General features: G+C 38.8%; 1 protein-coding gene across 2 annotated transcripts in view; it reads left to right on the forward strand.

Moving 5' to 3' along the window:
• Window positions 1–23088, forward strand: part of TBC1D4 (TBC1 domain family member 4) — a 217043-nt gene that overhangs the window by 138439 nt on the left and 55516 nt on the right. For both annotated transcript variants that reach the window (XM_018056507.1, XM_018056506.1), the window contains exons 5-8: window positions 9448–9580; window positions 16020–16111; window positions 16382–16492; window positions 20861–20980. In XM_018056507.1, the coding sequence (XP_017911996.1) occupies window positions 9448–9580; window positions 16020–16111; window positions 16382–16492; window positions 20861–20980 (456 nt within the window). The remainder of the gene's footprint in view (window positions 1–9447; window positions 9581–16019; window positions 16112–16381; window positions 16493–20860; window positions 20981–23088) is intronic.

A 23088-nucleotide genomic window follows, 5' to 3' on the forward strand; every position in this document is an offset into this window, starting at 1 on the left:
AACAACGTTGTGATAGTGTCAGGCGAACAGCGAAGGGACCCAGCTATACATATACGTGTGTCCATGCTCTCCCAAACTCCCCTCCCATCCAGGCTGCCATATAACATTGAGCAGAGTTCCCTGTGCTATACAATAGGACCTTGTTGGTCATCCATTTTAAATCCTCTCTAGTAACTCTTGCCTTCCATGTTCCCAGCGTGGACACTGAGTTGAGGAATAATGAAGAAATGGAGATGAATTGGTGCCAAGACACTTTCTGACTAGGGAATGTAGCATTCACCAGCTTTTACCCAAGAGGGATCCTTTTAAAGTTTTGTTCTCACTTTAGGCAGTTAGCCATACCAATGAAAACCACATGTTGATAGCCAAGTGGCCACTGTATTATATAGGTTTAGTTTAGGGCTTGGGATAGAAATTAAGGAGTTATTGTGTAAAGAATGATTGAAGTATGCAGGAGGAAGAAAAAGAGAGAAGGCTAAAGAGAGCCAAGGACACAATCCTGGAAAATGCCAACTGAATAAGACTTAGGTAGAAAATGAGAAGGTGGGGTAATCTTGCCCCTTTCCCCACCCATCCACTGCCCCACTTGCCCCTCTTCCTTCCCTCAGTCCCTCCTCCTAAGACTGATTCTTCCTCCATTGCAGAGCCTTGCTCTCCTACCCTTCCAAAACCTGTCATATTTTGTTTTGACTGTTCCATTTACACAACTTCCATATTTAGAAATCATAATGCATCCTTTTGCACCATCGATATCCACCTGTTTACGAAATCCTACAAACCAGCAGTCCCCAACCTTTTTTGGTATCAGGCACTGGTTTCATGGGAGACAGTTTTTCATGGATGGGGGCTGGGATTGGTTTTGGGATAATTCTTTAAGGACTTTGTAACTGGGAGATATATGTATAATTATGACTGATTTTGATGGTTGCATGGCAGAAACCAACACAACATTGTAAAGCAATTTTCGTCCAACTAAAGAAAAGGAAGGAGCATGCAGTCTAGACCCCTCATGTGTACTTCACAGTAGGGTTTGTGCTCCTGTGAGAATCTAATGCCACGCTGATCTGACAGGAGGCAGAGCTCAGGCGGTAATGCGAGTGATGGGGAGCAGCTGTAAATACAGATGAAGTTTCGTTCTCTTGCCCACCATCCACCTGCTGCTGTGGGGCCCAGTTCCTACCAGGCCATGGACCGGTATCCGTCTGTGGTCCCACAGCTGGGGGCCCTTGCTATAAACTCAAAGGTAGAGTGTCCCTTATGCCCATCTGGCTTTCCTTTTTCTCTCTGTCTGGTATCTAAGTCTGGGCCTTCTTTAGAAAGACAATTGCCTTCGTGTCCTACCTAGTCTTCCTGCCACTGGTTTAATCTGTCATCTGTCTATATCCTACCTTACGTTGTAGTTTTTTTTCTCAGAAAATTTTCTCACTAAGGACCAGTTTATGCCTCCTTATTAAGAGAAAAAATCTACATGGTCTAGCATGGCAGAAGGGCCTACCTCACGCTTCTCCGGTCCCCCTGAAAGCGCTCCCTCTCACCGCTGTGTCCTCCCACGTGCTGTCCTCTGCGCTCAGCTGTCTCTAGGCCAGACTCCAGAGGCTGCTGTGACGACTGATGTGAGGTTGCGTTTATTTGGCTTGCTACTGAAGCCACAAATGGTTCATGCACAGGACACATAAGATCAAGGAGATACGTGGGTGGTGCAGCTCACAGAAATGCTGCTGAAATTCTGAGCCAACTGTTGGCTACGTGGAGTGAGGGGTCTGCCTGTGAGAGGAGGGCAGAGCCAGGGCTCAGTGCTTTCATACCATCGGGTGGGGAATGAGACTGTGCCAGCCTTGAGGGTCCACCCCGCTACTATACAAGGAGACTGTGTATGTTCTTTCCGTATCCATTTTCACATTCTTTTCTCGCCTGCTTCACTGGATGGGAAGCAGGCCTCCTTTGCTCAGCTCTGACTTGAATTCCTTTCCCCTTCTTTTCTACTGTGTACTTTTTAGGACTCTGTTTAAAGATAAACTCCTAGTAACCCCTTTTCTGACACCGTTTTCCAGGAATTGACCCCTTTCCTTGCTTTGTTGTCAGTGCTCTTGCTGTGCTTTGTTCATAGATCTCTAACAGTTCCTGCAAATCCATTATCTTGTGTGTTTGTTCACATATCTTTCCACCCCACTGGATGGTGAATCCTACAAGGTTAGGCTGTCCTTACTGTTGTATCCCCCAGCAGTTTCTAGAAGAGCAGGGGTTGGTAAGTGTATTTTTCAGTGATAGAGTGTGTTACTCTTAACTTCAGGTAATCTTTTTATAGGTGCTGGTTAATCTCTGATGAGGGCTTCCCTGGTGGCTCAGATGGTAAAGAATCTGCCTGCAATGCAGGAGACCCAGGTTTGATCTCTGGGTCGGGAAGATCCCCTGGAGGAGGACATGGCAACCCACTCCAGTATTCTTGCCTGGAGAATTCCATGGACAGAGGAGCCTCCTAGGCTACAGTCTATGGGGTCGCAAAGAGTTGGACACAACTGAGTGACTAACAAAAAGAACAACAACAAATTTCTGATTACTGGATAACCTCCACCAAGAGGAAAACTGTAAAACCTTCTGATTTCTAACTTCTTTTACAAGTTTTGTTTTGTTTGTATTTTTTTAGTATTTTTATTTTCCCATCATGTACATTGGATGAGTTTTCAGAACAAGGAGTCAGAGCTGAAAGTCTAGGAACATGCTGCATTTTTCCATCTTGAGAAGTTCTGTGGCTCAGGCAACAGCCAAGACTGGCTGAGAATGTCTTCATGTTACATTGAAGTTGCATCAGAATATTAGTGCTGGCATCATTATTCTTAAGAAGGGGCCTATGCTGGAATCTTTGAAATCCTGTTCACTCTTTTTTATCAGTAACCATCTTAACTGAATGGTGAGGCATCAGAATTGCAAGCTACAGGAAAAATTAAATATAAATTTCCTGTATAAAGGAGGATGGTTCCAGCAGCTGACATATAGAATAGAACAGTCAAATATTATATAGGTCTAAGCAGTGTTATGATTGATGTGGCTTGGTAGTTGTGAAAGACAAAATATTGCAAAACTGCTGACTTATCTACTCTGAGCACAGAGAATATGCAACTAGCTTTATCTCTTGTTTCTTTGTAGAGATTGTTATGAATTGATAAACAGTACAGTAAGTCCCACATGTACGAGTTTCATTTTGAGTTTCATTTTAAGTCCAGTTTGTTCCTAAGTCCAGCAAAGTTAACCTATGTACCCAGCTGGCACAATGGGCTATATAGTACTGTACTGTGATAGGTTTCTAATACTTTTCACACAAATAATACATAAAAAACAGACAAAAACAATAAAGAAAACACTTTTTATCTTACAGTGCAGTACCTTGAAAAGTATAGTAGTACAGTACAACAACTGGGACATGGGGGCTGGCATCTAGTGGACAAGCAAGAAGAGTTACTGACTGGAGGAGGGAGAGAAGGTGGGAGATGGTAGAGCTGAAGGGTCATCAACAATAGGAGATGGAGGGCAATCTCAAATTTCACTCATGCCTCATGCTGATGGCACAGGTTCTGCTTCCTTGCTGGATTCAATTCCATCTACCCTCTTGAAAAAACAATCCAGTGATGTCCAGGTATTAGCTCTTTTTTTTTCTCACCATAGATGACACAGTAACACTGGATTGCATCCTGAACGGCTGCTGCAATCTTTGTGTACTGGTCTATGTTTGAGTGCTGGGTCTCAAAAACTAACAGTGCCTGCTCAGATAAAGAAACTATCCTTGCCATTTCCTGTGTCATGAATCTCTTTGGTTCTTCAGTTACTTCTTCCTTTCGTCTTTGTTTTTTTTCTGGGCCTCCAGTTCTATCAGGTCTTCATTAGTAAGCTCCTCCTGTTGCTCACAACAGTACTGTGCAATAAAGTACACAAAAGCACAACCACTTGTAGAGGATGGACGCATGTGACAATGTACGCCAGGCATGTGTGCTAACTTAATGTGATTTGACATGTGAACGCACGTTCATGTCTTTGAAAGTTCCCAACTTGAAGGGTTCCTGTAGAGGGGGCTTACTGTGCAGAGTTCAGATGGGCCCTGGAGGGTTACTCGGGAAATTTAGATGCTCAGTGCTCCTCCCTCCCTCCTTCCCTTGCTTCCTCCTTCCCTCCCTTCCTTCTTTTGTAAACTAACGCAAAGCAGGTGGCTTAATCTTGTTTAACCACATTTGAGATTTCTGGAAAATATAATTTCTGCTTTCTCCAAAAGTGGTTTAAAAGGTATGAAAAAAATGGAAGTGACTACTGTTCATAGACAGAAAAAGTAGAACTCCTCAGATCCACAGATCCACACAATAGTATCCAGGGAAAGTAAAACGAGTAAAACAAAGCAACCCCCCCCCCCAAAAAAAAAATCCACATTACCAAGACCCAGGCTTTGTGTGGGGTTAAGAGTGTAGATTTTCCCAGAGAATTAGGCTAGATAATCTTTTGAAGTCCTTATATATTCTGTGATTCTCATTCTTAAATGCCATACAGGACTTAAGCTTGGTAGGGAAATGTTTATGAGCACTATTTTCACTATGGAATTTCCCCTTAATATCATAAATTAGCTTTCTTTGTTCCATCTCATAATTTTCTCTGGAAATTTAATATTTCTGATGGTCACACTAAGAATACTTTCTTTTTGTTCCATATGGTTGATTTCTCTTTACTCATTCCTTTAGTGTTAAACTTTTAACATTTCCTAGGATTTTTTGTTGTTGCTGAATCTAAACTAAAACAATTAAGTTATTCACAGTGCTAATTTAATTTCCCGGAGTTTGAGCAAACTCAGGGAGTTGGTGATGGACAGGGAAACCTGACCTGCTGCAGTCCATGGGCTCTCAAAGAGTTCGACACAACTGAGCGACTGAACTGAATTTAACTTCATAGTACTAATTTAACTTTTAGTTGCTCTGATACCATCATAGAATTTATAAACCCTCTATAAAATAGTAGATTAAAACAAAATAAAACACTGAAAATTTTACAAGTAAAATTTTAGTAATATTAATGGCTGGGAGAAATCAGTAGCCACATTTCAGTCACCATTGAAATGATCTGGTTTCATTTAGAAATGGATTAAAAAATCATGAAAGTTCAGTATTTCCATTGGAGGCCTTTTACATTATTACTAAATAATAAATAATAAATCTACCTGAAAGTTAAACAGATGACTAACCCCTTCACTGCCTTAAATAAATGAGAAACAAGAAAACAATGGTAAATATCTATGTAAGTCATTGAAATTGCTTTTGAATACAATACATAGCAAGGCAAATGAAATGAAAATGCAAAGTCACTAAAGCATGTAGTGCTTTTATTTTTAAGCATTAGAAATCTTTATTTTTTTAAATTATAGTATAAAAGAGCAGATTGTGAATACTTAATTTTTTGTACATAGAATGATGTAAAATTATTATGAGCTTCTTAAAAAGTTATAGTAAAACATAGCTGACTAATCACTGGCTACTTGGTCCTTTAAGCAATATCAGAAGAATAAAGTGTCTTTTAAAATTTTTTATTGGAGAATAATGGCTTTACGATGTTTTATTGATTTCTGTCACACAATAATGTAAATCAACTATATACATACATATATCCCCTCCCTCTTGAATCTCACCCCCATCCCACCCCTCTAGGTTGTCACAGAGCACCAGGCTGAGCTCCCTGTGTTATGTAGCAATTTCCCACTAGCTTTCTATTTTATCCATGGTATTATATCAGGTGGCACTAGTGATAAAGAACCCACCTGCCAATGCAGGAGGTTTGATCCCTGGGTCAGGCAGATTCCCCTGGAGGAGAGCAAGGCAACCCACTCCAGTATTCTTGCCTAGAGAATTCCATGGACAGAGGATCCTGGCAGGCTACATACAGTCTGTAGGGTCACACAGAGTCAGACATGACTGAAGCAACTTAGCATGCATGCAGGCGTTAGATTTCAGTGCTACTCTCAGTTTGTCCTACCCTCTCCTTCCCCCACTATGTCCAGGTGAATGGATAGAGAAGTTGTGCAACGTATATACAGTGGATTATTACTCAGTCACAAAAAGGAACAAATCTGAGTTAGTTGAACTGAGGTGGACAAACCTAGAGCCTGCTATACAGAGTGAAGTAAGAGAAAAACAGGTATTTTATATTAATACATATATATGAAGTCTAGGAAAATGGTACTGATGAACCCATTTGCGGGGCAGAAATAGAGATACAGAGAATGGACTTGTGGATAAAGTTTCTTTTTATTCCAGGTTCTTCATACACTCAGATGCAACAGTGGAGTAACTCCTTTAAGTAATAATTTTTTCTTAAACCAGTTCATAAGGGAAGGGAGAAAAAGGCCTTTTAAAAAGGGCTTATGTGTACAAGGGTTCTTTTTCCTCAACATCCTCTCCAATACTTGTTATTAAATATTTCTTATCTTTTGGGTAATAGCTATTCTGATATGTGTGTGAGGTAATATCTCAGTTGTGGTTTTGATTTGCATTTCCCTAAAAATTAGTGATGTTAAGCATCTTTTCATGTGGCTGTTGGCCTTTTGTTTTGGTAGAAATATAAACTTGTGTTGCCACTATGGAAAACAATATGGAGATTCCTCAAAAAATTAAGAATAGAATTATCATGTGGCCTAGCAATTTCTGGGTATTTATCTGAAAAAACTGAAAACACTAATTTAAAAAGATATGCACTGCTCTGTTCATTGTGGTATTATTTACAAGAGCCAAGATATGGTATCAGTGGAAGTGTCCACCAATGGATGAATGGATAAAGAAGATGTGATGTGTGTGTATATATATATACACACAAGTATGTGCTGTGTTTAGTTGCTCAGTCATGTCTGACTCTTTGTGACCCCATGGTCTGTAGCCTGCTAGGCTCCTCTCTCCATGAGATTTCCCAGGCAAGAATACTGCCATTTCCTTCTCCAGGGAATCTTCCCAATGCAGAGATTGAACCCAGGTCGCCTCCATTGCAGGTAGATTCTTTACCATCTGAGCCACCAGGGAATATATATATATATATATAATATACATATAATGGATTATTATTCAGCCATATAAAAACATGAAATCTTGCCATTAATGACAACATGACTGGACCTAGACCTTGAAGGTATTATGCTATGAGAAATAAGTATGATTTCCCTCATATGCAGAGTATAAAAAATAAAACAAAAACAAACACATACACTCAAAGAACAGATTGGTGGTTACCAGAGGGACCAGGGGTGGGAGAGAGCAGAATGGTAAAGGGGTCAACTGTATGGTGACAGATGGAAGTGAGACTTTGGTGCTAAGCACACTGTGTATACAGAAGTTGAATTAAATGCTGTACCGTGAAACTTAAATAATGTTGTAAACAAATGTTACCTCAATAAAAACAGAACAAAACAAAGCATAGTTTATAAAGCATGTGAATGGTTTTGAATATCAGAGGTAGTGTGGATTAGGCCCTGGTACTTTACAGCTCCCCATGCAGGTTTTAGACTTTGACCTCAGTTCTACAGTGGGTGAGAAAACTACACTTTACTCTGATGATTGTGCCGCAGAGGAGGAAACGTGGCCTGAAGTTGGCTTAACAATGCCTGGAGGATGAGCTGTTGGTTGACCTCCAAGAAACAACCAGGAAATCAGAATGCTAGAGTCCAACTTCTTGACTAAGTCATTGGAAGAGCAAGGAAGAAACAGGCTGGCAGTTTTCAAGGTCTTGACCTAGTGGAGAGACCCAGCTATTAGACAGGACGATGTCAGAAGTTCTTAGTGTCACAAATCAGAAGCAAAATGTTAATATTAATAAATAGAAGCCATAGATAAAAGACAGGAGTTCTCATCACAAGGACAAAAAAAAATCTGTTTATTTAATCTTGCATCTATGTGAGATGATGATGTTCACTAAACTTATTGTGATAACTATTTCATGATGCATGTAAGTCAAATCATATTGTACATCTCAGACTTATACAGTGCTATATGTCGATTATATCTCAGTAGAACTCTAGGAAAAGAAACTTCAGCAGCCTTCATAGAATTTCCCCAAGATTATTATTTTTTTTAATTTTTAAAAGGTATATTTATTTTTAATTGGAGGAAGATTGCTTTACAATATTGTGTTGGTTTCTGCCATACATCAACATGAATTAGCTGCTTACTCCTTGGAAGAAAAGTTATGACCAACCTAGATAGCATATTGAAAAGCAGAGACATTACTTTGCCAACAAAGGTCCATCTAGTCAAGGCTATGGTTTTTCCTGTGGTCATGTATGGATTGAGAGATGGACTGTGAAGAAGGCTCAGCACCGAAGAATTGATGCTTTTGAACTGTAGTGTTGGAGAAGACTCTTGAGAGTCCCTTGGACTGCAAGGAGATCCAACTAGTCCATTCTAAAGGAGATCAGCCCTGGGATTTCTTTGGAGGGAATGATGCTAAAGCTGAAACTCCAGTACTTTGGCCACCTCATGCGAAGACTTGACTCATTGGAAAAGACTCTGCTGCTGGGAGGGATTGGGGGCAGGAGGAGAAGGGGACGACCGAGGATGAGATGGCTGGATGGCATCACCAACTCGATGGACGTGAGTCTGAGTGAACTCTGGGAGTTGGTGATGGACAGGGAGGCCTGGCATGCTGCAATTCATGGGGTCTCAAAGAGTCGGACACGACTGAGCGACTGAGCTGAGCTGAACTGATAAATATCTTTTCTCCCTCTTGAACCTCCCTCCCACTTACCATGTTATTTATTGAGCCGGTTTCTCCCAGAACTTTGGTTAAACACATGCTCAGTTGTTGCACTAAAAATGATCCAAAAGGATAAAGTCAATAAGATATCTATTAACACAAGTGAATGTTAGGTTTATTTTGTTGCTCCCTATGCATTGCAGGCAAAACTTCCAAAGATATCTTCATCTGATAAACTACTTTAATTAAACAAAGACCTTAGATAACCAACAATGACCTACTGTATAGTACAGGGAACTCTACTCAATATTCTGTGATAACCTATATGAGAAAAGAATCTGATGAAGAATGAATATATATATATGTATAACTGAATCACTTTGCTGTCTACCTGAAACAAAACTAAATCAACTATAATTCTATAAAAATTTAAAAAAGAAAACAAAGTTCTGATTGACTATCATTTAACTGATAGCATAGTACTCCATGGGATTCAAAAACAGCATTCAAGTAACAGGTCAGTATTGTTGTACTATACATATTAAAATAGTCTTATTTCATCCAGTTTCCAATTTTATATATAATTAATTGAAGGTCTAACTTTAAGACAATGTTTTCTCTCTATCATCAAATTACATTATTAAGATTTAGTAGGCATCAACAAAGCCTTACATTGCTATTGGGCTTTTAATATGTTACCCTGAAGGCAAACGTTTGCAGACCTGGCCTCTGTTTTTCTTGTAGGTTGATGAGGTAATGCTGACTCTGAAACAGGCTTTCAGCACGGCTGCTGCCCTGCAGAGTGCCAAGACCCAGATTAAGCTGTGTGAGGCCTGCCCCATGCACTCTTTGCATAAGCTCTGTGAAAGGATCGAAGGTATAGTATAAGTTGGCCTTGGCAGACAGGAGTTTGCTTTGGCGTTGAGGAAGTGAGAAAGTTGCTACTGTTGTTGAATGCTTCTTTGTTTCGAGGTGAACCAAGAGCCCTAAGAATCATTTCTCACATCCAGTCAAATTTGTGCAGTCAGTCTCTCCTAGGTGCTTGGCTCTTTTTCCTTTTTTTTTATTTTTTAACTTTTTTTTTCCAGAGGCAGACTCCAGGGAGGAACTTGCATTTCCCACAGTTCTTAAGACTCTACTGTGTGCACAGTGGGAACTGACCAAATATTTGTTGAGTGAATGAAGAGAGGCAAACCCTCCCAGAATGTTGATTATAGATTTTTTTCTCTTCTCACTTGATGATGTGTTTTTTTTTTTCCCCTAAAGGTTTAGAACAGGAATGAAAGTTTCCTAACTTTTGAGGGACATTTGAAAATCACCCAGATAATAGACATGATGTCATAAAGCAAGTTGAAAAAAAAAAAATGGGTTTTGAAGAGTGAGGGGGCATGAGGAAGAGGTGATTCTAACTCAGTTTTCCTTTCTTCTCCTTATCCCCTAATAAAAAAGGTTGAAAGCTACTGCACCTGAGAGGACACACAATGTAATAGACACTTGTTAAGTATCTGTTGGGTTGGCCAAAAAGTTTTTGGCCAATTCAAGTTTTTCTAAATCTGCTTATGGAAAAACCCAAACAAACTTTTTGGCCTACCCAAAATCATGTTCTGGGTAGTGTGCTCAGCACTGGGGATGCAGAGGTGATTGAGATGCAGAATGTGCCTTCAGGAAGTTTATAGTCTGAAGGGAAGGCAGGCTTGGGAGCAAGTAAATGTAATTCAGTATGATAGATGTTAGTGTTGATGGAGAGAGGTTGAGCTATAGAATAAAGCAGAGAATGTATGAGCCATAATAAGTGTAAATTGTGATATCTGTTAAGTAGGCAGGAAAATCATAGGCACATGGCAAAATTTTTTGAATTTCCACTCACCTGTGTGAATAAGGACTATTTAAATGTAATAGTCAAATTTAAAAATTTATAATATTTTATAGAACATGCCTTGTTTTCAAACATATATATAACCTTTACAAAAATGGAACAGTTTTTGGTGTATGGTAAAGGGAATATAAGTCTGGGGAGAAAAATCTGAGTGATTCAAGAGATGGTGTTGGATCAGTTTGCCATCCAAAGAGACAAAGATTCCTTCTATGTATCTACTGAAAATACATTCTAGAGGGATCAAAGTCTTCAATGTAAACAAGCAAAATACTAAAATCATTAAAATAAAAATATTATTTAGTCCCTAAACAAGAAAGCCTTTATTAAGACACAGAAATGCAGAAACTACCAAAAGAAGACATTGACAGATTTGATTTCATAAAATCTTAACATTTTTACAAAACAACAACTGCCTACTTGGAAGTTAAATGATGAGCAACAAATGAGGAGGTAGCAGATTGCTGTTTGGTATTTGTGAGGACTGTTATTATCTGTAAGAAAAAGATAAAACCACCAGTAGGAAATTATGCAAATCATATTTTAAAAAAAGCTCCTTTAAAAATTTTAGTTTTAGAGACCTTTGTAAAGAAAGAGAATGCAAACTATACATCCAGAACTAGTAGGGCCATCCCAAGATCTTGAATGGACTGAAATTTAAGGTCCCCAAACTTCAAGGTATGTGTGTATCTGAAAGGAGCAAAGGAAGGGTTCATATTGACTGAGAAAGATTCACACAGATTCTTTTCCTAAGGCCTTGGCTAACACCTTCTGATACAATTTTTTACCCTTGTCTTTGACATTAGGCTAAGAGAACATAAGATAGGGCAGTGCTCTGATAGTAAAAATGAAAGGAATAACAGTAAGACAGATATTCTTACTGTGTCTTACTGTGTCTCAGCACTATTGTGGTTTCCATATCTTGGACCACTTCGTCCATATAGAAATCCCACAAGATAGGTGCTGTTTTTAATCCTCATTTTACTCATAAGGAACAGGCACTGAAATGCATAGTGGGTAATAACTATCACATCCTCACTACTTAGGAGGGGCAGAATCAGGATTTGAACTTGTTCTATCTGATTCCACAGCAACTTGATGCTTCTTTCTGGAAGAATATCACGAAACAAGGATTTTCAGGATCACACTGTCCTGAAGCCATGGCATCAGTGTGTTTCCCCAAAGGCTTTTTTCATCGGGGCAGGATAACTGTGGATTCTGAACTTGTGTTATGTACAAAGTATAAAGCGGGAAAAAGGACTGTATTCAGATTCAACACAAATTAATATGAGTAGAAAGTGAAAAAGATAGGAGTATATATAAGTATTTAGGAGTATCTAGATATTAGTATTTCAGGTAGCTTACTCAGAATTATAGAGTCCTGTCAATACATTTGGCTGCATTAATATGGAGTTCTTTTTGTACTAAAAAAGAAAGAAAGAAAAGGAATAGATACGTATGCCAACATCATCTATGCCTATGTTAAGGACATAGACCAGGAAGAGTAGCATAGTCACGTTGGTGGACCAGAGTGAATCCAGGAAGCAGTGTCTGAGGGCACCATCTCTAGGACCCATCCTCAGCACGTGAAACCAAAGTGATGCTGAGCATTGTGGAGATGAAACAGTTATCCTCAATCTTGTTTTCCTACAATAACTTGTGTGAGGGCTAAATAATATACTTACCTCTCAGGACTGGTTAATTCACTAATCAATGATTCCAAATTGGAAGCCAAATCAAATTCAAGGCAGTGTAGGGGGCATGCATAGTTTGAAAATAAATAATATACAGCTGTTTGCAATTTTTTCATTGAAATAAAAGACTGAGGAAACTTCCTGGGCTATAGATTTAGTTACCTACTTCAAGTAAATACCCTGTTTACTTTTCTCCTTTTTAATCTTTTATCCTCCTACACATGCTAATAACATACTGGAATAATAACCAACATAAAACAAACAAACAAAAAAACCCCACTCATGTGAATCAGTTTCTTAATATACTGCCTGAGGAGACTTTGCCAGCAAATAATAAGCTGTGGTAGTGTGTGACATCACATCATCAAAATGAATTTTAGTGTTTCTGAACAATAGAACAATAAAGTTTTTAAAATTTCTACACAACAAAGCAAAAACCCTTAGTAATATCAAAAGACCAAAATAGAAAAAAACTTAAAAACCAAACTGGGCAAAATATTTGCAACTCATGTCACAGACTAAGCTTTTAATTTATTAAAAAAGTAAAGAGCTCTCAGAAATAAACAACAAAATATTTAAAAAAAAAACCAACCCAAATGGGCAAGGGGCTTTTAAAAATATAAAAAAGATGTAGAGCTTGATATAAAATAAGAGATAATTATATTAAAATAATACTGAGATACCATTTTTCACCAATCAGATTTATTTAATATCTGCAAATCAATCAATGTAACTCACCACTTTAACAAATTGAAAAATAAAAGCCATATGATTATCTCAATAGATGCAGAGAAGGCCTTTGACAAAATTCAACATCCATTTATGATAAAAACTCTCCAGAAAGCAGGAATAGAAGGAACATACCTCAACATAATAAAAGCTATATATGACAAACCCACAGCAAACATTATCCTCAATGGTGAAAAATTGAAAGCATTTCCTCTAAAGTCAGGAACAAGACGAGGGTGCCCACTGTCACTGCTACTATTCAACATAATTCTGGGAGTTTTGGCCACAGCAATCAGAGCAGAAAAAGAAATAAAAGGAATCCAAATTGGAAAAGAAGAAGTAAAACTCGCACTGTTTGCAGATGACATGATCCTCTACATAGAAAACCCTAAAGACTCCACCAGAAAATTACTAGAGCTAATCAATGAATATAGTAAAGTTGCAGGATATAAAATCAACACACAGAAATCCCTTGCATTCCTATACACTAATAATGAGAAAGTAGAAAAAGAAATTAAGCAAACAATCCATTTACCATTGCAACGAAAAGAATAAAATACTTAGGAATATATCTTCCTAAAGAAACTAAAGACCTATATATAGAAAACTATAAAACACTGATGAAAGAAATCAAAGAGGACACTAATAGATGGAGAAATATGCCATGTTCATGGATTGGAAGAATCAATATAGTGAAAATGAGTATACTACCCAAAGCAATCTACAAATTCAATGCAATCCCTATCAAGCTACCAGCGATATTTTTCACAGAACTAGAACAAATAATTTCAAGATTTGTATGGAAATATTTTAAAATTTAAATATTAATAATACATTCTATTGGTGATGGACAGGGAGGCCCGGCATGCTGCAGTTCATGGGCTCACAAAGAGTCGGACACGACTGCGTGACTGAACTGACCTGAACCGAACATGGTCACAGATTTTCACAGCATTTTGTTGTATATTGCACAAAGAAATGTAGAGCTGAGAAGTTTCTAGAAGCTTTTCTTCTTTCCGGTTCTCATTATATACCACACAGTGGTTTAAAACAGGTCCAGTGGTGGCCCTATACATGTTCTACACACCATGATAGGAATTCTAGTTTTTTTTTTTAAACAATGCATATTTTGTGGTAAATCTCTCCTAGGGATTTTAAAGTGCAGTCTACCTTTAAGAGTCATTAAATATGAATAGCTGGATATCCTCTTTCTAATCACAGTACAGTAGCAATATTATAAGTAACCCCTAACTATGTAGATCTGTTTCTTAAAAATGGATGATCAGGCAAATCATTATTAATATGAATTTCACTTCCCCTTTAAAAAAAATTAAAACAAAATGTTTTTATGGAAAAGATGTTTGCTTGAGGATTTAATCTAAATTATGTGTAGAAGTGCAACGGATATATGAATAACATGATATAAGAATATAAACATTTTATTGGGAAAATTGTAACACTAAAAAATGTCCCTAGGTACTAATGATGTCCTTGAAGTTTCATAACCAAGACCTGCATAAAGGGGAGAGCTTCCTACCTAATAAGCTCCAGCTCTGCTTTTTAATATTAGTGGTTATTTTTTCTTTTTTGAATGTCCAGTTTTAAGCTTAGAGATTTTGGCTAAGGCTAATAGTATCCTAAGAGTTTCTAGGATGGCTAAGTTTGTTAGTACTTTCAGTGGTGTCTGGTTAGCTGTCAACAGCTAACCATGGCGGCTATTTTTCATGGCAAATAGATGGGGAAACAGTGGAAACAGTGTCAGACTTTATTTTTCTGGGCTCCAAAATCACTGCAGATGGTGATTGCAGCCATGAAATTAAAAGATGCTTACTCCTTGGAAGGAAAGTTATGACCAACCTAGACAGCATATTAAAAAGCAGAGAAATTACTCTGCCAACAAAGGTCCATCTAGTCAAGGCTATGGTTTTTCCTGTGGTCATGTATGGATGTGAGAGTTGGACTGTGAGGAAAGCTGAGTGCAGAAGAATGGATGCTTTAGAACTGTGGTGTTGGAAAAGACTCTTGTGAGTCCCTTGGACTGCAGGGAGATCCAACCGGTCCATCCTAAAGGAGATCAGTCCTGGGTGTTCATTGGAAGGACTGATGCTAAAGCTGAAACTCCAATACTTTGGCCACCTCATGTGAAGAGTTGACTCATTGGAAAAGAACCTGATGCTGGGAGGGATTGGGGGCAGGAGGAGAAGGGGACAACAGAGGATGAAATGGCTGGATGGCATCACCAACTCGATGGACGTGAGTTTGAGTGAACTCAGGGAGTTGGTGATGGACAGGGAGGCCTGGCGTGCTGGGGTTCATGGGGTCTCAAAGAGTCAGACATGACTGAGCGACTGAACTGAACTGAACTGAGACATTTTTTGTTAATAAGTCTGACTTCAAGATCACTCATAGGGGTCATTGTTTTTGGTGAGGAGATTTTCCATTTAATTATTTCATTGTAGTGTTCCAAGGTTTTTTGTAGGCAGGAACACAACTCCTTGAGAAGGTTTAACTTCAGAGCCTGCTGGTGAAGGGACAAGCTGCAGTGCATTTTATATATATATATATATATATATATATATATATATATACACACACACACACACACACACACATATATATATATATATATATATATATATATATATATACACACATATTTATGAGTGGTGAAGAATCTGCCTGCCAGTTCAGGGTTCAGACCCCAGGGTTAGTGTTTTTGGACATGATCATAGATTTTCCCAGCATTTTGTTGTATATTGCACAAAGAAATGCAGAGCTGAGAAGTTCCTAGAATTTTTTCTTCTTTCTAATTCCCTGGGTCAGTCCCTGGGTTGGGAAGATCCCCGGGAGAAGGAAATGGCAACCCATTCCAGTATTCTTGCCAGGAAAATCCTATGGACAGAGAAGCCTGGTAAGCTACAGTCCATGGGGTCGCAAAGAATCAGACACAACTGAGTGATTAACATATATATCTCTTTGGCTAGAACCTGTTTAACATGAATCCCCATCATTTCCCTTAGGTCTCTACCCACCAAGAGCCAAGCTGGTAATACAGAGGCACCTCTCATCCTTGACAGATAACGAGCAAGCTGACATCTTTGAACGTGTTCAGGTAACATGATTCATAGTCCTCACAAATAAGATATAAAGAATGAGAATTGGATCCTGATTTTTGAGTTTCTTTTTCCATTTCTCTATCTGAAATGAAAGATAGGTATCCCACTATATTCTCTGATAGTTACTAGAAGCCCCTTTTGTTCCTAAGAGCAGCTAAGTGCTTAGTTTTATTTATGTTTGTCTACCAGACAGGTAAAACTAAATGAGAATAAAACAGTGGATGTTATCTTCCCATAATGTACTGTTGTTGGTCTGTCTTCAACAGAAAATGAAGGCAGTCAATGACCAGGAGGAGAATGAACTTGTGATTTTACATCTGAGGCAGCTATGCGAAGCCAAGCAGAAGACACATGTTCATATCGGGGAAGGCCCATTGGTGAGATGTTTGCTCCCTGACTGATTTTTGTTTTTTTCATATATTCAGTCAAAATTTCATAAAAGTTGTAAAAGGAGTTTGTTTGCTTTGTGTTCTCATCTTTAGGGTTAAGCCCTAATCATTCTTTTCCTCCTAGCATCTCAGAAATTTTATAGTAAATTTTAGCAAGCATTGGCACATGAAGATAAAATTTTGATGCTTTTAAAATGTAAAAAAATTGTGAATTTTGATAGAAAACCAGTAATAGCAAATGCTCATGATTTAGAATGAATGTGTGTATTTTAGTAATACTAATCCATTATTTTATTTCAAATCCATATGAACATCTTATTTCATTAAAAACTTACACAGCCTTGAGCAATATTAAGCAAACATGCAAAGAAGAAGTAATGTCATGGAAACAGTGCTCCTGATTGCAAACTAAGGGATGATATTTCTGTGCACATGGTTTAGAATGTGTTCTCAGCTGCATGTAGATAAAGCAAGACCACTGGCAATGACATCTAAGGAAATTATGACATATTTACCTCAATAACACTAATTCAGGTTATATTTTATTTCATTTTGTTCAGAACAAATCACTTGCCATGTGATAAGTGATTCCTTAATTATTTATTGTACAAGTACTTCTAGAGGACCTTCTACGAGCCAAGCTATATGATAATGTGACAAAAAAGACATCAATGATGATGCAGCCTGCAGAGAGGAGCTCAAATAATCCAAAAGGGAATGCAAACCTAAATATTAAAAGTGAAAAGTGTTAGTTGCTCAGTCTTTTCTGACTCTTTGCAACCATAAATATTAATAGATACATGTAGTACAGGCAACAAGATAGCTTTTGACAAGAATGTGCAGTGAACATGAAGTGGCTATGTGTTTGCTTTGGAACCAGAGCAGGGAGTGAGGGTAGAGGAAAGCATGAAAGAATTGGAGAGGAAGAGATTTTAGGGGGAGGGTGGGGCTGGAATTTTAGGGGAGATAAAATTTTCTAATCAGAACAGTTGAGGATTTGTGTTTTAAGAAGGAACACTGAGCAGTTAAGCGGTAACTTTGTGACCGTAAGTGAACATACTCCTTGCAGGCCCTCCAAGGACATACTGGCTTTTTAGGGTTTGCTTGAGGGGCAGGAGGAGGAGCGGACGACAGAGGATGAGATGGCTGGATGGCTTTACCGACTCGATGGACGTGAGTTTGAGTGAATTCCAGGAGTTGGTGATGGACAGGGAGGCCTGGTGTGCTGTGATTCATGGGGTCGCAAAGAGTCGGACACGACTGAGCGACTGAACTGAACTGAACTGGGGATTGATGGGGGATAAGGCTGGAGGCTAAGCAGTGGTGAGATGATAAAGAGCCTTACGTGCTATGCCTGACTTTGTCATTGAAGGATTTCAGGTAAAAGCAAGAGAAAATCAGATTTGTACTTTAAAGAGATAACTCTTCTGTCATAGTGATGGTTGGTTTGTGAGGCTGGTTGGTGAGTGAGGGGGTTACCAGTGCCAGGACTGAAGTAACATTTTTGAATTGGGAGACTCTGGTAATAGACTATGTGAGAAATGATTCATTTATCAAGTACATACTATGTACTAGGCAATAGAGATGAATAATGACAGCTCTTTTCTGACCTCTAACTGTTAAGAAGGAAAAACCAACATGTAATCAAATGAAGTGAAAATGGAAGTACAGTGTGGTTAGCACGGTGATATATAAGTATGTTCTAGACAGAGATAGCACTGGGACATAAATAGATTGAATGATTCTATCTTGAAAAATTTATTTTGTCTTAGAGGCTAAACTGGAGCCCTGGAGATGTAAGGGAGGCACTGAGTCAAGAGCTATTTGGGAAGCATAATCCCTAGGACTTGGTGACTGATTGGATAGATATGTTTAGGATGGGAAAGGGTCTTGCTGGGAGAGACTTCAGGGTTTCAGATTTGGAAGAACTGGGTGCAATAGCTAAGAAATACACAAAGAAGACAAGAGTAGGGCAGAAGATGGAAATAAGAAAGAAAAATTCAATTTTGCAAGTGTGTTTGAGATATAATTAGAAAATGGATTTGGTGCTCATAGAATTTGAGTTGACATTATTAATACAGAAGACAGTGAGCTTTGGCACAGGTTTGAAGTTAAAGGCAGGTGTTCTGAGGGATACCCACATTTTAGGCAATGAGTAAATTAAAATGGAGCCAGTAATAGACTGAAAGGGTAGAAAGATTTATTATGGTATGACCAAGGTAGGAGAAAAGTTCAAGTAAGATCAGTGATGTCCAGTGACACAAGAAGGTCAAGAAATTTAAAGAGTAAAATCTGTTAATGGGTTTGCTTAAATCAGTCATTGATGGTAATAGTCATGTTGACCAGAAGGCCAAAGGCAGTATGTGAGTAGTGACACAAATTTTCTATATGATGGAGAGAACTCAAGGTCACAGAGGAGGTTTTAACAATTTATGTATGTTTTCCTGCCAATATACTTAAATTCCTTCCTCTTGCTCTCCTTTGCTCTTTCTTTTCCTTTCTTCCTTCCACTAGTATTCGCTGAGTGGGCTTCCCGGGTGGTTCAGTGGTAAAGAACTTGCCTGCAGTATAGGAGATGTAAGTTTGATCCCTGGGTTGGGAAGATCCCCTGGGGAAGGAAATAGCAACCCACTCCAGTATTCTTGTCTGGAGAATCCCATGGACAGAGAAGCCTGGCAGGCTACAATCCATGGGGTAGCAAAGAGTGGGACATGGCTTAGAGACTGCTGCTACTGCTACTGCTGCTGCTAAGTCGCTTCAGCCGTGTCCGACTCTGTGCGACCCCATAGATGGGCAGCCCACCAGGCTCCCCCGCCCCTGGGATTCTCCTGGCAAGAACACTGGAGTGGGTTGCCATTTCCTTCTCCAATGCATGAAAGTGAAAAGTGAAAGGGAAGTCACTCAGTCGTGTCCCACTCTTTGTGACCCCATGGACTGCAGCCTACCAGGCTCCTCCGTCCATGGGATTTTCCAGGCAAGAGTACTGGAGTGGGGTGCCATTGCCTTCTGCAGCTTAGAGACCCAACAACAGCAAATTCACTGAGTAGCTGCTCTGTCAGGCACTGTGCTCAGTGACAATACGATTTCCCTATTTCACTTGTGTCATTCATCCCAAAGCCTTAGAATAATGAGTCATCCTAATCCTTATACACAGCCAGAACCCAGTCCAGACCTCGTTCCGATCCACTGTTTATCAGTAACTCCTTAGACCATCCTGTGGCACCAACTCCACTACAGACCTCTGTTTTCTGTGTAGACTGTGCTGAAGCCTCCCATCTGATCTTCCAGTCTCTGATTTCCCAGTCCTTCGGGTGACTTTTGAACACTCTTTTCACATAAATCTTCCCCAAACATTACTTTCACAGTGATATGCTTCTGCTTATAAATTGTAATCAGTGATTCTTCCTAATTACCCAGCATTTAAGATCAAGGTTTTATCTCCAGCTTCACTTTCCCACTTTCCACTCACTTCCTTCTGTTGCAGTCAACTATCTGTACTGACATCCCGTCCTGTGAGCATCCCAGCCTTTATGATTTTGCCAGCATCATTCCCAGTGTTGGGAAAGTCTTCACCCTTTTTTTTTTTTCCTGCCCACATTAAATCCTGTGTATCTTTTTCTTCCTAACCATTGAGAGCCACAGCTCATGGTTCCATGTTTGATATTTATGTGTTGCTTCTTTTCACTGTTACATGTGAGGGTATTTCCTCCACAGGCAAAGGACAAAGTTTTCTCTTTTGGAAGTTTTCTGGCATGAAGAACCATGTGATATACATAGTAGCTTTCTATGTCTGTATAGGATAAAATACTTAGAGAATCTCAATTTATATAGTGGGCCATATTGTAGGTTCTCATACAGCTTAGTACTATCAGGGAGTACTTGTTGACTGAAAAGATAGATGACCCGCTCACAAATGAAAAGCAAATTATAACAAAGGCATTAGCAGAATCCAGCTTTACTAAAAGATTCTTTGTTCTTTGAAAACTGTTTCTTGTGTTTTCCTTGGTAATTTGGATATAAAGTATGCAATTTGGAAAAGCATGAATATAGTTATTAATCAAAATAACAGCAGTAAAAAGTGACATCTTTAGTTTTTGTTAAATGCAGCAAGAATATATTAGCAGAGAGGAAAGGCATAAATGAAAGATCTTATTTCTATCTTTTTTGCTACTTATAATATTAAACCCATTTGCTTATAATCTGTGTGCTTATGATGTGGAACCTAAATTATTACTTCTTTAATAGAGCTCCAGAAGAATTCTTGTGCTTTTTAATGGTTTAATCATAAGCCTGTCTTTAAAGCTTCATTTAACCTTGAGTTTTTCCAAACCAAAATTAATGTTTTTCTTTCCATAGACTATTTCAAATAGTACAATCCCGGAAAATGCGACAAGCAGTGGAAGGTTCAAACTTGACATTCTGAAAAATAAAGCTAAGAGATCCTTAACTAGCTCCCTGGAAAATATCTTCTCAAGGGTAAGATTAAACTGAGGCTCTTCAAGATATTATGTGTTGTCTAATTACTCTGCTTCATTCTCAACTGGCTTACAGAAGATTTCCTTAAAAAAAACAAAACACTACTAAGATAACTTTAAGTTAGTTAATGCTTATTTAAAATAATCTCTCAAAATAAGTTTTATTCTCAGATCTAGATTTATTCTTGTGCATCTTCTGTCTGAATTTGAACAGTAGTCATTTAGTAGTTGAGATATATGTATAGTAGAGGGGAAATAGAATACTGATGTCCAATCCTGTATGAACTTTTTATCATTTACCATTTAGAGTTATAATGGGGGTCTTTCTTTTACTGATTCTTAGGAGCTGAGAGGGAATGCTGAAAACTTTAAGCATTTCTAGATTCCATATATATGCATTAAACGTTATAGTTGTCTTCCTTTTTCTGACCTACTTCACTCTGTATGGTTCATCCACCTCATTAGAACTGACTCAAATGCATTTCACTTTATAGCTGAGTAATACTCCATTGTGTGTATCTACCACAACTTCTTTATCCTTCCTTTTTCGATGGACATTTAGGTTGCTTCTATGGAAAGAAACCATCCCAATATTATAATTATCCTCCACTTAAAAATAAAATGAAAAAAATTTAGCTGTAGTTTAACAGAAATGTGTGTATTCTTCAGTGAATTTATTTATTCTGTTTAAAAATAGCATAGTGATTTCTTTTCCTCTTCATTTTCGTCTTCCTGAGCAGTTCACTCCTGAAGCTACTAGACAAGACATAGCAAGGTGTATGTCTTGGGTCTGTAAGGCAGAGGAGACACAGTGGCTCAGGGCAAGGAGACAGCCTGAATGGGTGCTGTGTGTGGTGGTGGGGGTGGGTGGCCCAAAGCAGCGTGCAGAAACTCCAGTGTGATGAGGAGGGTGTCAGCCTGTGGGGGCAAACTGGTTCCTACAAGTGGAGCATGAGCAGGTGAAGAGGGTGCCCTGGAGCAGGATGGCTCAGCACGGGGTGTCAGAGGCAGAGTGGAGGGGATAAAGCATTCCAGGTGCCCAGTACAAGGATGGTGCCTTGTGTGGGGCTGCTGGAGCTGGGTGGGGTGAGGAGAGGGTGAGGTGCCAATTGTGCAGATTGGTTACATACAGGGAACTGACCAAGTATGTAAATGTTGAGGGATAGTGGGATTCTGGGAGAAGGGAATTACAAAGTTAAAAGGGGAGAGGGAATTAGAATGAATTCTGCTGCTGTTGAATTCAGCTCAGAGGTAGCAGTATGGAATCTTGGTTTTTCTGTTTTGAGCAATAGGATAACGTATACATATATTATACACATACATATAATATGTATGTAATATATGTATTAATATATGTGTATGTGTGTAAATGTGTGTATATAGTCCACTGATAGGCACTGGGAACAGCTTTTCTATACATGTCAGATAATAAATTAAGCTTGGTTGGGTGACCAGGTTAAAGTCTGTTTGGGTGACCAGATTTTTGATTTAGGACTTGGATTTCGGTTTCTGTACAGAAACAAACAGGGAACCAGGATCCTGGCAGAAATGGCTAGTTCCAGGACTAAATGGAAATTACGAGAGAAATCCAGAGCACCTTGGCATTCTAGATAATAAAGAAGTTGTCAAAGAGAGATGGCAGGATGTCACAAAGACATAAACACCTTGAAGGATTCCAGTGGTGACATCTGAGACAATTTGAGCGTCACAATAATTGACAGTGACAGACAGTAGCCTGTTGTATAATAGGAAGGTACTAAGGCGCTTAGTCACCCACTTGTGTCCGACTCTCAGTGACCGCGTGGCCTGCAGCCTGCCAGGCTCCTCTCTCCATGGAATTCTCCAGGCAAGAATGCTAGAGTGGGTATCCATTTCCTGTATGAAAGGAAACGGAGTCTATTCAGATGTGAAAAATAAATTGACAATTTGATCATTATCAGGATATTTACTGGATAGAATGAATACTTAGTAATTACAAAGGGGAAAATAGTAACTTTATGGTGAAAAAGGCTGACCGGCATCTTCTTTATCAAATGATAAATTGAACGTCATCAACAATGGACAAAATTAAAATCCTATGCTACAAAGAATACAGAAGCACTTCTGTGG

Source organism: Capra hircus, chromosome 12, assembly GCF_001704415.2.
Source record: "Capra hircus breed San Clemente chromosome 12, ASM170441v1, whole genome shotgun sequence".
Lineage (NCBI taxonomy): Eukaryota > Metazoa > Chordata > Mammalia > Artiodactyla > Bovidae > Capra > Capra hircus.